This window comes from Centroberyx affinis, unplaced genomic scaffold (assembly GCF_046629955.1).
Source record: "Centroberyx affinis isolate AG114_WGS23_722 - 3 ecotype Tasmania unplaced genomic scaffold, CSIRO-AGI_Caff_v1 ptg004778l_1, whole genome shotgun sequence".
NCBI classification, from domain to species: domain Eukaryota; kingdom Metazoa; phylum Chordata; class Actinopteri; order Beryciformes; family Berycidae; genus Centroberyx; species Centroberyx affinis.
Genome location: NW_027282319.1, coordinates 224,843 through 239,610, shown reverse-complemented (window position 1 = coordinate 239,610; position 14,768 = coordinate 224,843). Strand labels below are relative to the sequence as shown.

The window sequence follows — 14,768 nt, the reverse complement described above, 5'->3', positions numbered from 1 at the left end:
TAACGTCAACATGGCGTCCCTCAACAGCGCGGAGTGGAGAGCTGTCTGCGACAAATTCACCACCGCCCAAAACCTCTCCGAGGTAGAATCTCGCAAAGACCCCGCGACCGACCCTTTCCGCTCCAAGTACAAGGCCAGGGAGCTGCTCAGGGAGATTTACTGTTCGCTGAAGAGTTTCGAGGCTGGCGAGGGTGAAAATGAGAGCGGCGCAGAGACGGGCGAGCAGCGGCCGGCAGAGCAGCCGGTGGACGGGGAGAAGGAGGACGGCTTCGGCCGAGGCTTCAGCGGCGACTCACCAGCCGGGTTGCGGGCCGCTAAACTGGGAGCCGTGGAGTATTATCTGGGTGTCAACCACGTCGAGACAGAGGAACTGTCAGCCGGCCAGGAGCATTTGATGAATTGCATGAAACTGATAGAGAAATGCAGCGTATCGTCCGAGATTGTGTCGCTATTCATCCATGTCAGGGTAATGATGCTAAAACCAACTACCCGCTAGCTTTCGTTAGCTAATTGTCAGTTTCTTCTTACATATTCCAGCAGAAGTCGAAGTTTAGAAAGAGGACATGGATATAAGCAAGGACTACATTTCTAAAAATCGTACTGTTAAAGATTTGCCAGTGAAATGGTCATGATTAATGATTGCTACGCAGCTATGAAGCAGCTAACAGGGATTGATGTAGGGGTAAACGCCTTTAAAAGGGGTGACGGCATCCCTTGCCAACACAAACAATTTCATCCATAACACCATCACTTTCATCATTTTTAGGGAATTGTGTGTAAACACGGTTTTGCACCACCCTGTATTAACACATCACCCACTACTCCCAGTGTGACAACTCAGTCATAATGTGATCATTTATCTGTAATAATTAATTTGGAAGCATTTTTAATAATACTCATGCAGTTTGACAGCTGTTGAAAAAGGAAAGGATCAGAGTACCTCATCGTCAACAAAAACAATCTATAAAACAGTCAAAAGCAAAATTCATTTTTTAAAGCTTTAGTTTTCTGGAGAAGGTTTGCTCAGCATGCATGCTCTTTTTCTGTCATGCTAGTTCAGATTTAGACAGATCCACACATTTATTTAGGGTTATTAAGTGCCTTGCTCAAGGGCACTTCAGTGATGGTTGTTGAGAAAATTGAGAAATTCTCAGATATACTTTGCCATTGCCTGCCCTAAACTATGCCAGAGACACTATAAGTTCAGGGTGAGAGTAAAAGTAACTACTGCTGCAAGCCTCAAGAACATTTGTTTTGTTCAAAGTTCAGAAATGCATGTATGCATGGCGTTACCTTTCTCCATGATTATCATCGTTTTGGTCTGAGAGCTGTTTTGACAGAAGATCAAACCGCAGCACATGTCAAGCTGTTGCTGCCCCATCTTAATTATTTATAACAATAACAGTAAATCATGGAGATTAATTATAATGCTGTGTAAGCAGAGTATAAGTAGCTTGCCTAACTACATCATTCTTGACTAAGACATCTAGTTTCTCTCTGTCTGAGACCACGCTAGTAGATTTCTTGATACTACTCACTCATTGGCTGTTTGTGTTGTCTGTCAGAACCAGCTGGGCATCCTTTGGGCGGGACGAGACGAGACAGAAGAGGCTCAGGGTTTCCTGGAAACAGCAGAATCCATCTACCTACGATATATGAAGGAGGTAAGATTAGTTTCCTGGATGGAAGGCTGGAACAGGAGAAAGCTATCAGTGCTACATGAAGGAGGTATACACACAATTAGTTTGTCGGCTGGTTTACTGACTGACTGGTTTTCTGGCTGGTTTATTGTCTCACTGACTGATATTGACTGGCTAGAACTAAGTGTTGGCTGTGAATATGTACATTAAGTAAGGGATAATGCCTGACGAGGTATTGACTGGCTAGAACTAAGTGTTGGCTGTGAATATGTACATTAAGTAAGGGATAATGCCTGACGAGGTGTCCATTATCAGGAATTAATGGACGACGGGGAGGCCAAGGACAGTTGCCTCCGCGGAGTCCATTAATTCCTGATAATGGACACCTCGTCGGGCATTATCCCGCTTATACCATGGTCACTTGCCAAAGAAAAAAAAAATAAGACCATTAATTTATATTTTCATGCGTTTTGTAATCAAAATCTAAAGTTTTTAACAAGCCATAACTCAGTTTCCCTGGTAACACCTGAGGGTTTGACTAATACCTGGAACAATCATTACCATCCCATAAGGTTCTTATGCAATGGAAACGTTGTTCACTACTCCAGTAAATAGGACGAACCTTAGATACGACTTGGCAACGGGAGATATTTCTAGTCCGCTCAGCTCATAGAACCCTTTGGCTCAGCTATGAGCCAGAAAGCTAATGTTATGCTAGCAAGATTCAAAGTCAATAACATTGCGTACGGTTGACAAACAGTAAATATAATTTGACAGTATGTTTAACAACAAGACTAGCTAGCTATCCAGCCATGTCATTGTCCCCAAATCAATATCAAGATTTTCACGAAGAAATGAACAGAGTAAACGGAGGGTTTGACTGCGTCCCTGTTGCTATGGTTACTCATTTTAGATACAGGCTGATACTGCGTAGCCAGCGCATTAATTTAGAACGGTGAACAGACAGTGTCACTGGAACTACTTAGTTGGTGTCCATTATCAGGAATTAATGCACACCCTGCAGCCAATCAGAATCGAGTATTCACCCAGACCGTGGTATAATACTGTATTGTAACCATAGTGACACGGCCAATGCAAAAGATGAGCAGACATAGAATCACTAGTTTCTTGCAACAGCCATGGAGCAAAACTGTGGAGCAAACATGGCTGCCGTTGAAAACTGCACTGGCCAAATCCTCTTTGTCAGTAGCCCTGGTTGTTGTGTATTTTTCAGGAGGGGAGTCCTCCCACTGACATGGCAGAGTACTTCACTACTGAGGATAACCTGTTGACCCATCAGGAAAGGACCAAGAGGTAACACGCACACACACACACACACACACACACACACACACACACACACTGACATACGCACGCACACACACACACACACACACACACACACACACACACACACACACAGGCAGATGTTCGCTCTTAACACCCTGTAAGCTTCATATGTGTTTATGATATTATATATCGTAAATTATATTAATTTACGTCCTTCCCCCCTGTCTCTCTCTCTTTCATTTCTCTCTTTCCCTCTTCCCCTCTGTGTCTCTCTTTCCCTCTCTTTTCTCTCTGTCTCTCGCTAGGTTTGAGTTGGCCTACACCCATACCATGTATTACCTGGCTCAGGTCTATAAGAACCTTGGTGAGTCTGATCTGTTTTTCAAGGCAAATTAGTAGGCCAGTAAGTGTTGGCTACTGTAAATTAATACTGTAAATTAGCAAATCCATATTCAGCTCTCCATTACAGACTTGTGCCCTTACATGCACAAAGTATTGCCAAGTTCCCATCTTAATAGTTCATTGACAAATCTTTGGGGAAACTATTTTTAACAATATTTAAATCACACTGCCAGCTTTTATTCGGCATCAAAATCACATGAAATTGAGTCCCAAAATAGGTAAGAATTGCAACTCATCTGGTGTGTATAGTTTCTTTGCATAAAATACATATGCAAATTAATTCCACACATATTGTATTGCTAACAAACACGTAATCCTCCTGTAAACAGAATTCACATTATTTCTGTGATCTTGGATAGTTCACAAATTACACAAAACTAAAAGTGCCCATCTAAGATAGGAGTAAAATGCGAACTCTGCAAGATAACTAACTCATTGAACTACTCAAAATCATATTGGAATCTATGTTTCTGTTGTATTATGCTCTTTATCAATTTGAATCCATTAACATCTACTTTCATCTCATAAGGAGCAATTTGAGGATATTTCCTCATAATCATTGAATATTTTGATGTGGCTGAAACCCCAATTTATTGGATTCATATTTGTCCAGGTGAATATAAGAACGCTGGGTCTTGTTGTTTTATTTCTTGATAGTAATAATAATTGTATTGTTTTGTGTCCCAGGTGAAATTGAGCGTGCTGCCACCTACTGCCACAGTACACTACAGAGACAGCTACAGCTAAACCAGTACAATCCAATGGAGTGGGCTCTCAATGCTGCTACACTGTCACAGTATTACATTACTAAGGTAGGCTTGGATTGCAGTGGCAATTTTGTTGACAAAATGTTGATGAAAAATACTCACATATTTTGCACAAAGACCTGAATAAATTTAGGCACAGTGAACATCAACTAACAATGACTAGGCTAAAAGGATTTTGCATTCTCATCATAAAAAATGTGACAATACTAAAATATATTGTTTTTTAGAGACTAATGGACATTGTATTTAATGAATCTGTGAGTGTGTGTTGTCTTTAGAGAACGTAAATACATATTCGCTCACCACCTCCTTTGCCTCGCTTCTCTCCACCCCAGCTCTCACACTCAATGCGCCTCCCTCGCACAAGCAAAGCGAGATTAAGATTAAGAATTATCACAGAAAATGTAACCATTTAAATTGTTTTTCAATTTTCCACATGCCATAAAATCAGCTCTTTGGTTGCAGTAATCATAAACACTCTGTAGGAACTGGTCTGTGTTGGCCAACAACGTTGTCACTGTACTTTGTTTCCTAGATAACCATTCTGAGGTGTGTGTGTGTGTGTGTCTGTGTGTGTGTGTGTGTGTGTGTGTGTGTCTGTGTCTATGTGTGTGTGTGTGTGTGTGTGTGTGTGTGTGTTTTCCAGGGCCGCTACATGGAAGGCAGACATTGCCTCTCAGCAGCCACTGTCATTGCAGATTTGGCAGGGGAGGTTCCTTCTGAGGCCGCAGCACAGGAGAGTAAGTATCTATCCATCTAAATCTCTTTATCTACCTACGTATATGTAAACTACAGAAGACTTTTTTCTGTCCCTTTTACAATCAAGTGCTAAGTTGTTCTGGTTCTGGATGTGCAGCAGCAGCATTGTGAGTTGTTGACCAATCAGAATCCAGTCAGTAACGACAGTGTCGAACATGCAGAGAGGAGAGTGTGTCTTGTCGGGTAGCGAGAAGAAGAAAATGCGACAGCTGTATTGTTAATTGGATGATATGAATGGTTTAACCAGTTGTGTTATATAAACATGGTTAAGGAAAATGATTGTCATTATGAAACCGATACATTAATTCCCATAAGTTATAGGAGCTGATCTCTGAATGTGTGCTTTTACCCATGTCACCTGGAGATATGAAATAATAATAATAATAATAATAACTTTATTTGTATAGCACTTTTCTAAAAACAATGTTTACAAAGTGCTTTACATACAATAAAACCCAAAAGCAGTGATGTGAAACTACCACAATAAATGATAGAAAAATAAAAATAAATTAAAAAAATATATATATCTAATAGAAAATAGGAATAAAAGGTAATATATGAGGTAAACAGGTACAACTAAAAACACACAAACAAACAGAGATACAATTAAAAACAGATCGAACTTTACATAAAAGTATGTGCCGAAAAAAATTATAAAAAATAGGAATAAAATTTTACAACTAAAAAAACCAAACAAACAAACAGAGATACAATTAAAAACAGATGGAACTTTAAATAAAATTATACAACAGGTAGTTCCGACCAAGCACTCTGATTGGTCTACTAGACATTTAGAACGTGATCAAATCAGCATGACAGCACACCTAGCCTGCTCATCACTAAATATTACTCCGCCATATTATCATACAATATATTTAAATATAACGCTAACTTTGTTCAGCCTCGATGTTACCAGACGCTCTGGCATCCTCCATCAGCTGTGCCAGTGAGTCGGTGACACGGCGCTATTAGCTTAAAAATACATGTGAAGTTCGCGGACGTAGTAGCTAAATCTGTCCATGGAAAAATTATTTTTTTCAGCAGATATCTTAGTTACAACAAGATTGAGCTAGCAAGGCAGTTTTGTGTTTATATGTGTAGTATTTATTTAGTTTGGGAAATCCCGCGATCTCTAGAAAGCATTAGCTCAAGTTGTCTGGCTGACTCAACAGGGACTAGAAATCGTCTCTGTTGCTAGGTCGTTACTAAGGGTCGGCCTACTTGCTGGAGTAGTAAACTAGGTTTCATTACATAGGAGTTTACTGATGTGACTTATTGATTTTCAGTTATTAGTCAGACCCCATGTATTTCCAGGGAAACAGAGATAACACTAGCAAAAAGTTTTTTATTTTGAGAGCGAATTGCCCCACAATATGAATACATTTTGATTATATCTTGTATTTTGTTGGTAACTGTTGTATAATTGCAATATTACACTCGAGGGTTAGGGTTAGCTTATGGACCTCGGCGCAAGCACCTCGGTCCTGACCGCATCACTGTCGTGCCAATAATGATGGTAAAGCGCACCCTCTCGTGTAATATTGCTTAAGTGTGTGCCAAAACACAAGAAAGCAATAAAATGGAGATACAGGTACAAGTAGACTACACTACCGTTCAAGAGTCCGGAACCACCAAGAAATCTCCATGCCCCCGAAAGAGACCGATACCCCAACCCACCAGGGCAGCACCAAACCGATCAGAAATACAGCCGAGACACCGACAATGCCACAAACCAATACCTCCACTCCAAACGACTGCTCCACTCCCCAAACCTCCCACCCATCAAATAATCCCCCATGCGCAGCAGCGACAGCCCCGCAGACCCCAGGCACTCCAGCCGCCAGGCCCCCAGGACACCCGGCGAAGCCCCACCCCACGCCCCCTGCAGCACCTTTCACCGGCGCAAACAGCCCACGGACCCCACGATCAAGCCGCCCCCACAAAAGCCCGACAGGACCCAGACCGGGCGACCGCACTGGCCAACCCACCAGAGACAGCACCCTTCTCCACAAACCCGCCAGCCGCCCGCCGCCCCGAGAGACGAAAGCCCCCCAAGCGCGACACCACCAAGAAACCAAAGATGTTGACTCTTAATGTTTAGCATTTCATATTTCAAATCGCAACTACAATACTGATCAAAATAATCACACTGTTTTTTTTCTTCCATATTGTGTTGCCCTAATCAACTACAACAGCTCAAACATGAGAGAACACAACTGTATAGCATTCACTGTATTCATTGTATAGCATTGCACTGTAACTTGTCCCTCCACCCCTGTCTCCCTGCCTCTCTCTCTCTCTGTCTCTGCTCCTTCCCTCTCTCTTTATTTTTCTCTCCCTCTCTCTCTTCCCTACATACCTCTGCCCCCCCTCCCCCCGTCTGACCCAGGTGAGACAGAGAGTGAGCGCAGGGACCAGCTGAGACAGAAGAGGGCAGAGATAGCCAGATGTTGGATCAAATACAGTCTCAACCTGCTGCAGGATGCCAAGAAACTTCTAGAGGTATTGTGTGTGTGTGTGTGTGTGTGTGTGTGTGTGTGTGGGGCTGTCTATAACACCTTTTCATCCACCAGCTACATTGTCTAGTGAACTTTCACTGGCCACTTTGACTTCTTAGCAGCCAAATTAGATTTCAGAATTGTTAAAAAAAATAAAATAATACAGGTTAGCCTTGTACCAAAGTGAGTAGACTTGGCAAACATAGCATCCACTGCTTGACTTCACCACTTTAAAGTAAAACTCTATAGCTCTATAGCTGATTGATAGTGATTCAACCTATATCCAGTTCATGAAAGCTTGAAAATGTGCTGCTCTAAACACCGAGTGTAGGGTAGGTCTTTCCTGGGGAATATTCTCTGACCTACAGTAAACTGTATGTGTTATGTTTCCAGCAGCAGCAGTTTGTTTGGAATAAATAGAAGGACCTGGTAGTTAGCATGATCAGTGATAGGAATCACAGCTGAACAGATAAGGAATAGAAGAAAATCCAAAGAAAAAGACTCAGAAAGATGCAATACTGGTGACACTATTTGTGATTGACAAGTGATTTTTGGGGAAGTGCAGTGAAAAAAAGTCCACAGCAATGAACACTGATCACCAACAAAAACAAAAACAAGAATTGTATTGACTGTAGCTTGTGTTGCTGTCAAACCCTGGTCTGCATGTGTGTATACATGCATATCTGTGTGTTTACTTGTGAATTTTTGTTTGTTTATGCTTGTGTCCATATGCGTGTGTTTGTGTGTTCTCTCTACTATGTCTGTATATGCACGTGATTTCATGTATTCATGTATGTGCTTGTACACGTGTGTGTTTGTCCCCAGGACAACATTGGCGACCTGGATGTCGAGCGTCAAGAGGAGTTGAAGAGAGTGAGAAGAGGGGAGGAGGAAGAGGAAGAGAAGGGCAGGAAGAGCGCCAAGCTCTTTGGCTCCGAAGACACCTTCGACTCCATCGCCAGCCTGGAAGAGAAGGTCCATATTTTTCCTTTACTACTGCTAGTACTACTTCTATTACAGCTGCTAGTAGTACTGCTACTATTACAGCTACTAGCATTACTAATACAACAGCCTGGAAGAGAAGGTCCATGTTATAATACTGCAACTACTAATAATAATAATCATCAATAATCACCTTTATCTCTGTAGCCAGTGTAGAAGAGAAGCTCCCCTTAATTAATAATATAACAATCATAATAAAAACTTGTCATTTTTTTTAGCCATAAGATAAAAAAACTGATTGTATAACAAGTTTTTACATTTTTACAATGGCAACTTAAAATTTATTCTCACACAAACTGCATGTAAAACTGACTTTTACCTGTCACATACTGTCAGTCCATGTATCAAAAGCTCAATCAGTTGCAGACAAATCTCACCACAAACGAACAAGAATCAGGATAATAGTGTTTCAACAGGGGGCGCCATACTGCAATTAATTTAATACAGTATGTTGCCTTTTAGATGAGATCAACCCGTTTATTTTCTGTTTTCCAGGTGCGCTGTTTGTTGCCATTGGACTTCACTGAAGCTAGAGCTGTATTTCTGGTGGGACAGACCTATGTCACACAGGTATACACTACGTACACACACACACACGTTTGCCATTCCTTCTTTGAAGCTCTGGTGGGACAGACCTACATCAACCACATACACACTTGCACACAAATGACACACAGAATGGTGGTGTTGATGGCATTCACGGGGTGGACAGAAAACAGAAATACTGCATTAAAAGGATTAAAAAGATTAAAATACCACATTAAAAGGACTCTATGATTCTACCCAGAGTTCAGGAATTCTATGATTCTACTCACAGTTCAGGAATTCTATGATTCTACCCAGAGTTCAGGAATTCTATGATTCTACTCACAGTTCAGGAATTCTATGATTTTACCCAGAGTTCAGGAATTCTATGATTCTACCCACAGTTCAGGAATTCTATGATTCTACCCACAGTTCAGGAATTCTATGGCAGCAATCAATTAATGTGTCTCTTTCCATTCGTCCATCCACCCATCTATGCAGGCCAAGGACTACTTTGAGATCGATGGCTATGTGACAGACCACATAGAGATCTTGCAGGACCACAGCGCTCTGTTCAGGTCCCTGGCCTTCTTCGAAGAGGATCTGGAGCGGCGCTGCAAAATGCACAAACGACGGGTTGACATGCTAGAGCCCATCTGCAATGGTATGGCACTAACTTTTTAGTTGATTTCAGTTTTATTCATTGACCACATATAGTCTGCAAGCTTATATGAGGCTGAACTTCCTGTTATGAGTCAGTCATTCATCATAAAATAAAAATACAATACAATCCATGCATTCATTAACTATATTTTCAGTGGCTTGTGAACCATCTGGCAACCTATAATTCAAATAGTTGTTTTTGTCTTATTTTGAATAGCATTTTATCATCAATCCCTCACATTTTCTGCAAAGGGGACTCTCTCAGAAGCATATTTAACAGAAGGTCCAAACAAGATGACACTATAAGATAAAGGATTTGAATCTGACTCTCTCTCCCTCTCTTAATTGCTATTTCATTTTCCCCTCTCTCTCACTCCCTCCCTCCCTCCCTCCCTCCCTCTGTTCTTCCCTCTATCCATCTATAGACCTGAATGCCCAGTACTACCTATTGATCCGCAGACAGTTGATGTTTGAGTTGGCTGAGACCTACAATGAGATGATGGATCTGAAACTGACCCTGGCCAACAGACAGGCAGACTCTCAGTCTCTGGATAACCACACCATTAAGAAATTCAACCACCTGTGCTCCGCCTCTGCCAAGTGAGTGAGTGTGTGTGTGTGTGTGTGTGTGTGTGTGTGTGTGTGTGATGGGAAGGGTGGGGTGGGGGGACGGGGGTGTACATGCAGATTTACTCACTCTATATGCATTGAAATAAGAGGGAAATCCCTTCATGTTTCTGAGGAGAGCCTCAAAGAAAATCAATGCAATTCTACTCCTCTCTTCTCTCTTCCCTCCTCTCTTCTCCCCTCCTCTTCTTGCCCCACCTTTCTCTTCTTCTCTTCTTACTCTCTTCTTTCCTCTCTCCCCTCCAGGTACTTCCAGATGTTCCTAGACTCTCTGTGTTCTCCGGACGGGAAATTTCCAGAGCGGCTGGAGGAGGAGGTTCTGAGACCGGCTCTGGTGGCCCAGTTCAGAGTCGCCCGACTCCACAGCCGACTGATCTGCTCTGCACCCGCCGCTCAGCTGGACAACCTCAACAAGTCTCTGGACAACTACAAGTACGGAGATGTATTTGTATATTATTACACTATGTTAATCTTCAGACAGTCTCTGGGTGGTGTAGTGAGTAGGGAGATTGTCCTTCAACTGGAGTACCGGCTTTTTGACACCAACTAGTGGTGGAAAAAAAATTCTCGAAATGATAACACGTTAGTGGGTATTCCACATTCATCCATCATTAAGTTACCACCCCTGACTCCCCGCCCCCCATGCATCAGCTCAAGTGTGTAGGAGGGCGTGACTCCACAGTGTCATTCATACTCCCAGATCCCCCGCACCACCATCCTACTGCCAGCCACAACTTTGTATTTTTCAAAATTGGTGAGCAGGTAGAGATGGGCATTTTCTGTCTGTTTCATCACCCTTTCAATGCCCAGATTACTAAAATGACATGTAACTAATAGTAAGGCATGTAGGGGTCAGGGCCTAAGTGATCTGATGATATTCCTGTGACCGTAGGACGATGGTGTAAGAAAGTTCGAGGAAAACAGCAAAAATATAAGCTAAGGAGTGGGATAGAAGGGATTTTACTGAGAGCATTTTGAACAAAAAGGAGAGGGAATACAAAACATAACAAACATGCTCCCAGTCCTTGTGTTTTCTACCTGTGTACCTAATGCCTATGTTTACCAGGCCTTTCATTCTCCACCTGTTGTCTAGGTATGTTGTTCAGTACTGTGAGGCTCACCCTGAGGCAGCAGCCGCTGTGGAGACAGAGCTGGAGCTGAGCCAGGAGATGGTCGGCCTGCTGCCAATCAAAATCAACCGCCTCAAAGCCAAGATGGCCACAAACAACTAAAGGATTCCACGGTTGACTGAATGACTGAATAACTGAATGACTCCCTTGTCGGTTGACTAATTATTTAAAGTCCCATCAGCCACTCAATCCAACACATGCTGCTTTCACAAGCCCTTTGAACACGTTACAGTACTTAACAGGCGGAATATATGCTCTGTGTAGTAAAGAGTTTAGGTCTGCCTACTTTGAATTTAGTCAATGCAGAAAGTGGGTTCCCTTGAAAACTGATATTAACAAGACTAAGAGTCTAACAGCCCAGCAACATTTAATTTTGTGGAAGTGTTCCTACTGAAGGAATCAAACTCGGGTCTCCTGATTGAGAGTCTGCAATCTAACCCCCTGCAGCACACTTTCACCCACGTCACAAAAAGTGGTGAACAGAGCGACGGACGGACGGACGAACGATGCAATCCATAGAGCCCCTGCTGTCGTGGGGTTAAAAATGTCTTTCCCCAAAGTAATACAAAAAAGTCATTTAGAATAGATGGTTTATCATTTGAAAATTATTTACAGTCTGCAACATTTTGAATTGAATGTGAATTGACCCAGGCCTGTTGGTAACACCACTTCTACACTTTCTTCCCAGCCAGAGCGCTATAAAAAAGAGGGCACCTTCACTGGATATCCACAAACTTCAAAAGTTCCTCTCTGAAATGTCAAAGAGACTAACGTTGCCTTTGCAACTCAAGTAGTTGCTAGGAGTAAGTGAAGTCCCCTCAGTCCCCTTAGAGCGGATATGTACATACCAGATCTCTTGTTTTCTTGAACTAGTCAAGTGTCTTCTGTGACCCTGATGTAATTCATACCTGCCTTTTTTATTGCTTATCATATTGGATTTTATTTATTGTTTTATTGTCTGTAAAGCACTTTGTCACCCTGTTTTGAAAAGTGTTATCCAAATTCCTCTCGGCCTTCTCCTCCTCCCACTTCTTCAGCCCAAAGATCACGAGAACCATGAGAAAACCTTAGGTGTGTGTGGTACGACGTAATCAGGCTAAATCGTCAGAAAATATGTCGGCATGCATCCACCCTTAAGAAAAACTGTTTGGCCTTATGCATCTCGGCTCTCCGCCTCTCTGAGGGTAATAAAAATATGGTCTACTGAACTGTAACCAGGGTTTGGTGTTCATAGATGGCAGAGTTGGACCAGGTTGTACTATGGGTAGGATGTTGGTGCCCCTTCTTGAACTAAAATGCTTGTGCTGCAGATGTGTAACAGTGTCCTCCGTAACATCACTGTGGACAGAAGTCCAGCATCCTAGAGGTCATCTGGTCAGTTTCCTAGCGGTAATTATTGCGCAGGCTTGTGGCGGCAACATGATTGCCACTGAAAACTACAATGGCCAAACTGTCAGTAACTTGTAAGAAACTTATCTGCATGATGCCAACTTCACCCATTAGAACTTGGCTATTTATTTCTCTGTCTCTCTGAGGAATCAGAATGTCCTCATGTTTTATGTAGATATGTAATGATAATAATAAACCAATATTGTGTGAATAAAGTGATCTGCACTAATATGTTCATATATCGTGTGATGTGGGATCAGTTTCACAGAGGTGTTTTAAGCTAAGAAAGTGTTTTTTGTTTTTTTGTTTTTTTTTACCTGGAGTTGGACCCAAAATGGGTCATTGGGCTGTTTCTGGTAGGTCTCCCTGTAACAGGAGCACTGGTTTGTTTTATTGGCGCTGAGTCCCTGGGTAAAAGGCTAAATTTACTCAGTTTGGGTCCCGGACTGAAGAAATGTAAGAACTCTTGTTCCAGACTATGAATTTCCTTAATGCAGAGAGCTCCATGGGGAGAAATGTCTTAACCCATGTCTGTAAAACCATCCCATTTTGTTATGTCTTGACAGACTGTGATTGTGTTAACATTACCTAATGATGATCTCATATAAAGATAATATCTCAACTAACATCTTCATGTCATGTCTGTCTTTACTATGCGCTTTTCACAGATGTTAACACCGTAGTAGTCTTCTGTCCCGTCACTTCAAACTGCATACACACGCTTGCTATTTGGTGTGGATACAGATACATTTTATCTTTTATCATTTGTATCTTTTTAAGGTGAAGGTATTACAACAGAAGCCATAGATGTGTTGACTGATGCAATGTCCAAATTAACCATGAGGCTGTGCAACAGGATGCAGCTCTGTGTTACTCCACGCTGCTTCCTCTCTCAGGGCAGATAGGGGGGTGTGATGGCTTGGTGGTTAGAGATGCTGTGCTGATGGAAACACACTGAGAAGAAACTGATGACAGACAGTGTATCTGATCTAGAGGTTAGAGGCTTTGACCCATTACTCCATGGTCACAGGTTTGAGCAGCATCCTGGTCAAAGTGTCCTAAAGCAGAAACATGGTTGACCCTGCACTCTGACTATTGTATAGTATTTACTAGTGAGATGTGTGAAAAATAGCAGCGTATGGAGACAAAAGATGAGAAAGAAGGGATGACATGCAATAAATGTGCACATGGTGGGTTCCAACAAACAATTTTGCATATGTAGGCTACACACTCTGCTCAATGTGGCATGCACATTTAATGTAGCCCATCGAGCTACCAGGTCATCCTGTTTGAGCTGGTTTTTGTCTCATAAAACCTTATTTCCAATAGTTTCTCAGTCTCATCCACAACATCCTTCTAGCCGTAGAAGAGATGAACTGATACCATTAATTGCACTGATGTCATTCACTTTGTTGAACTGTGAACACACAAACACACACAGTTTACCTCTATCTCTGTCTATCTCTCTAACCCACACACACAGATGCATCAAGGCTGTGAGCCAAAATGTTTGCTTTGATGCTGCCGTCTCTTAGAGGTTATAATTTGCGGTTTGTTATCGAGCATGATCCAGGACCAACTTGTGCAAAGGAAGCAGCTTCAGCGTGTTAAGAACCTGTAATACTTGCTTTAATTTCATTAGTTTCCCCACAAACTTTTCATGTCCTATTCAGCTTTGTAATGCTAGTCAAAACGCACACACTGAAATTCCTGCTGAACGACAAGGAAGTTAAAACTCATATTCTGTGGAAGAGAGGTGGGCTGAGACAATTCAAGGGAAAATCCAGACGTATACTGAATTTGCATACTGCGTTTCCCTGGATTCTAGTTTCGGAATAAATCTGTTCTGTTTACAGGTTTAAACTCAATTGTGCAAGATCATTTGAATAACACACATTGTCAGTGTTCTGCAGAACCCCTGTATCTCCAGCCTGCCAACTTGTCACATGAAAAGCGTTTTATAATGCTGTCTCAACAGGTATCCGACCTGTAATGCCTGATGTTCTGTTCATCTTTGAAACACTTGCCATGAATAACAGCACAGGTATACAGTACCTGCTCAAATGCCAAGTAACC

At 42.1% G+C, this 14,768-nt stretch overlaps 1 protein-coding gene across 1 annotated transcript; it reads left to right on the top strand.

Moving 5' to 3' along the window:
- Positions 1–5: 5 nt before the first annotated feature.
- kifbp (kinesin family binding protein) lies at positions 6–13,309 on the top strand. Its single transcript, XM_071545135.1, has 13 exons — positions 6–466; positions 1,566–1,664; positions 2,875–2,954; positions 3,236–3,294; positions 4,020–4,144; positions 4,746–4,839; positions 7,248–7,360; positions 8,182–8,331; positions 8,854–8,928; positions 9,385–9,547; positions 9,972–10,146; positions 10,420–10,605; positions 11,267–13,309. The coding sequence occupies exons 1-13, from the start codon at positions 11–13 to the stop codon at positions 11,403–11,405; spliced, it is 1,914 nt and encodes a 637-aa protein (XP_071401236.1). The 5' UTR covers positions 6–10; the 3' UTR covers positions 11,406–13,309.
- The last annotated feature ends 1,459 nt before the right edge of the window (positions 13,310–14,768 follow it).